Source organism: Pinus tabuliformis, chromosome 1_2 (genome assembly GCF_031772625.1).
Source record: "Pinus tabuliformis cultivar Carrire ecotype Pingquan chromosome 1_2, CPIR1, whole genome shotgun sequence".
NCBI lineage: Eukaryota > Viridiplantae > Streptophyta > Pinopsida > Pinales > Pinaceae > Pinus > Pinus tabuliformis.
In genome coordinates, this window is record NC_142298.1 from 1,236,979,504 (window position 1) to 1,236,984,324 (window position 4,821).

The 4,821-nt window shown below is 30.1% G+C and overlaps 1 protein-coding gene across 1 annotated transcript; it reads left to right on the forward strand.

Moving 5' to 3' along the window:
• The first annotated feature begins 2,005 nt into the window (after positions 1–2,005).
• LOC149210709 (non-specific lipid transfer protein GPI-anchored 5-like) lies at positions 2,006–3,079 on the forward strand. The gene is made up of 2 exons (XM_089394476.1): positions 2,006–2,461; positions 2,567–3,079. The coding sequence occupies exons 1-2, from the start codon at positions 2,134–2,136 to the stop codon at positions 2,764–2,766; spliced, it is 528 nt and encodes a 175-aa protein (XP_089250602.1). The 5' UTR covers positions 2,006–2,133; the 3' UTR covers positions 2,767–3,079.
• Positions 3,080–4,821: the final 1,742 nt, after the last annotated feature.

Here is a 4,821-nt window from a genome sequence, read left to right on the forward strand (position 1 = left end):
GTTGTTCATAAGTTTGACAGAGAAAAAGATAATTCATTTTTTTATAATTAAAAATCTCTTTTTATTAAATCAAAATTAAATATTAAATATTGTTAGGAAAGATGAAACTATGTTATTTTAAATTATTAAACTTTCAATATATAACTATTGCTTTGTGTTTTATGGTGGAGATTAAAAAAGAATACCACGATTGAAAATATTTTTACTCTTTAATCAAAAAAATCTTTTTCAATTCCAAAATATACATGCCTATTCATGTAATAAAGGCAGAAATGTCATTTAATTACTATTTTAATTAAATTAATGTTAAATTTATTTTGATAAAATAAAAAGTAATTTTAAATTCCATTTTAAATAATTATATTTGATTAAAAAATATCATTAAATTTTCATAATTCATTTATTTATTAAAATGATCTTGAAATCTATTTATTTCCATTAAATTTAATAAGGAAAAAATATAAAAAAATCATTGTTATTCAAAAATATACCTAACTTATTTAAAAAAGATGGAAAAATAGTTTTGAGATTTAATTTGAATTATTAAATTTGACAAAGAAAGAATAATTCATTTTATATATAATTTAGTTATGTATTAAATTTTGATATTATTATATCAAAATATATGGAAAATAATTTTGAAACCAAAAAAAGTCATTCAATTTTTATTTGACTATGTATTAAATTAATTTATATATATAACATTTTTCCAGAATAACCAAATTTAATATAGGGAAGAAAATGAACTAATTTCTCATAATTCAACCATATATTATATTTTAAGTAACTAAATTTAATATAGGAAAAAAATCAACCATCTCATAATTCAACTATATATTAAATTCATATAAAGAAATATGAATGGGTGATTTTGTAACTTATCGTGAATGAACAAACTTGATTAAATCTTTCAGAGGAAATGTGAACAAGTCCTTTGGAACCTATCCCAATTCGTAAAAGTTGGTTTTTAGTTTATTTTAACGATAAAATTTAATAAAAAGAGAAATATCAACTGTTATATTTTTTTTGAAATGTTAAAAAACTGTTTTGGAATTTATTGAATAATCAAATTCTGTTATCCAACTTATTATAATTTGATTAATTTTTTTTTTTTAATTTTAAAAATAATTTTGATTGTAATTTAATTATTTTTAAATTTTTTATATTAAAATTATCGATTTAATTTAAATTTGAATTTTCAAAATATTAAATTTATTCATACACTTAAAAATAATTTTAAATAAAAATAATAATAATAATAAAATTATTATGCTAATTTTATATTTTAAAATTTATATAAAAAAATAAAAAATAAAAAATAAAAATAAAAACATTCAATGCCTTATAATCTGACCATGTACTTAATCTTTATGAAGAATGATGAAAATCTTTGGAAGCCTGCAACTCATGGAGATGAGTTGTCACTTGAGATGAGTTATCACCGCGTTTTCTTGCAAGCAAACTCAGCCATGTTATCCCCATGTTTTCTTTCTTGCCAAAGCTTTTCCATACAAACAAGTGGGTTATTGGGTTTCTTCACACCACGTCCTTTGATTTCTTCACACTTTCAAAAAAGCTTTTGAGATCAAAAAAATTTCATATTCATTTGATTTTTTGTTATAATTTTTTTAAATATAGCAAGGATCTTAATTCTAAGCGACAACTAATTTGACCGATATAGGAAAGTGGCGCCAGCTAATAACTGATATACGTAATACGAAAAAGAAAGATCTACTACTTTACACCCAACCTAACGATGTCAAATAATTAAACATAAAATGCATCTACCAGGAAATAAGAATTCCTACCATATTTGTCTCTCTTATTATTATTATTAAAACTGGCAGATCACCAAAACCGATAAACAAATAACGGCCTACTCCGCCTAACTAACATCGCTGGAAGCAAATGCAGAGTAACAAACATTTTTGACGGAAATAAATATAAAGAAAAGGAGGTTTGGCCATCAGTAACCATTTCGTGTTCCCCTTTTCTGAATTTGTCAACCGCCCCCGCCTTCAAATACCCTTACTCGCTCATCACAATTCCCAGATCGCCTGTTAGTGTCCCACGCAGCGCTGTTAATTTACCACTGCTGGATTCACGTCAACTGCAGGAACGACAGGAAACAAAATGCCGTCAATTGCCGCAATGTCCCTGCCTCTGCTACTGCTGGTTCTAGCGCTCGCGGTGGTAACGGACGTCGTCGCACAGACGCCGTCAAGCTGCTCCAGCGCTCTCGTTACTTTAGCGCCGTGCCTCAACTACGTGACCGGGAGCGCCCAGGAGCCTTCTCAGAGCTGCTGCAGCGGCCTCTCTAATGTCGTCAAAACGAACCCGGTGTGTCTCTGCCAGCTCTTTTCCGGCGGCAATACTGCCGGCGTTAACATTAATCAGACGCTCGCAATGGCTATGCCCGCCGCCTGCAAAGTCACCACGCCGCCCATCAGCGCCTGCAAAGGTCCAGAATTTTTCTCCCTTTTTTCACCCATCGAAGAAAATTATGAATTTTCTGACAGTGAATTCCTCTAATTTTTTAACTAATAATTTTTCCTGTTATTAACAGCTGCGGGCGTTCCCGTTCCTCCGATTAGTTCGCCTACGGCTCCGAAGGCCCCTTCGACCGGTTCGACCAGTTCCGGCGACAAAACGAAACCCACCAACACCGGTTCGAGTCCTGCCGGAGCCTCTTCTGCAGGCACTTTTGCCCCGACTGCCATCGGCCTGTTCTTAATGGGGCTCATTTTCTCTGCAATTCCTTTGTGAAGACCACCTTGGAATGTATGGAGGAATAAATAAATTTATAATGTGTTCATTGTAATGTTGTTTTTACAGTGTGAAAGTAGGCTACTGCGTCGAATGGTAAGCAATCTGATTTATGCCGTGCTGGTCACAAGTTCAATTCCGGTGCTTACCTGGCGACCATAGTTCATTTGTAGGAAAAATGTCGACGAAAAGCAATTAGTTGTGGTGAATCTTAATTGGGTATTGTTTAGGCATTATTGGTCCAAGTTTGTACGACTGCGATTCAAAAATTTTCTGCTAATAAAGCAATTTGATAATTGTGCCCAATGTTTAATTTTGGTACGGCTGAGATGAAAATGTGTAATTTCACTTACACATTTTAATGCCTGAACATTGTTTTTTATTTTTCTAACTTGGAAGGATTCATTCTGATTTTATTTTATTATAATCCCTATAAAAAATTTTAATGAAATTTGCCTAGTCATTTCGATATTATGTCTTTTTCAGTTTTAGTTTGGCTATCCTTAATGAGAATAAAATAACGTGCTTATTATAGATATATATTAAATTTCATAGACAGCGGTTATATTTCAATCGGAATGGTTTTATTTGGTTCACACTGTTCTGTTTTTTAATGGGAAAAATGGAATTTTGTTTCACCAAACGAATGTATGCTTTGATATAGCGATTATTTTTGTGTTGAGAATAACGTGCAACTATCTGATCTTTCTCTTAGCGCTTTACCCTTACATACTTAGAAACTTATTATAATTATTAAAGGAAGGAAATTATGTATATATAAAAAATCAATTAATGGTATGAGATTTTTTCTTTTTAATTCAATAAAATTCATGATAAATTAATTCCAACATTGTGAATATTGTTTTTTTGTCTTTTGAATAAGTATTTAACATTTTCTAATAAAGATTAAATTAAAATCATTATATATGATTTAAAAATAAGAAATAAAGTTTTTTTCGTTAATAGGTTTTGATATCTAATTTTGACTTATCAAAGTTATGGCGGTTGAAAAATATTAAACATTATTTTTAACTAGTTGTGAGTTAGATGTCATTTTCATCTTCGAGATATGTTCCATTTTCAAGTTCCGTTTTCAATTATCCAAAACATTATTTTTAACTAGTTGTGAGTTAGATGTCATTTTCATCTTCGAGATATGTTCCATTTTCAAGTTCCGTTTTCAATTATCCAAATACAAAATAGATTAATAACTTTTCATATTAATAACTTCCATGAAAAGCAAGTTTGAGACCCAACTCGAATCATATTCCTATTTTACTAGAGAAAAATTCTCTACTTATAAATGAAATAACAAATTATTTGGTTATATAAATGAAAGAACATTAGTTATCTTTTGCTATAAAGATAGAAATTGAATTATTTTGGTTTTGCAATATTCAATGAAATAACAAATTATTTGGTTATATAAATGAAATAACATTAGTTATCTTTTGGTATAAAGATAGAAATTGAATTATTTTGGTTTTGCAATATTCACATTGAGTAGACCAAATTATGATTGACTTATATGTTTTGAAAATGAAATCCATGACCATATTACATTTTTACAACCATGGTCACAAAGATAAAGGAAGGTAAGAGACTTTAGTAAGTCAATGGTGTGGTATTTTGTTTTACCTTCTTTTTATTTTAGTCTCACTTTGATAAAGAAATTACATGAAGAAGAGATTTTAAGTATGGGGGTTTTACGCAGTTACGACTACCTCTCTCATGGAAATGGTCATACGTGAATGATCATACGGTCATACGTGAATGATCTTACTTAACGCAGTTGAATCCCAAAAATGATATCTAATATGAAGAAGAGATTTTCAAAGTTAGAAGAACCAAGCCTTTGATATGATTCTCTTAAAATGTGATGGTGGTATCTTTAAATCAATAACATAAGAGATGAGAAAAAGATATCATTTTCCCAACGAAATTTAGAGGTCCTTTCCTAAAGTTCATGGGAAAGCCATAGGGGCGAAGACACAGAATGGAGGGTGAGGGTGTCGAGAATGGAGGGTGTGGAGGGTGAGGGTGTCGAGAATGGAG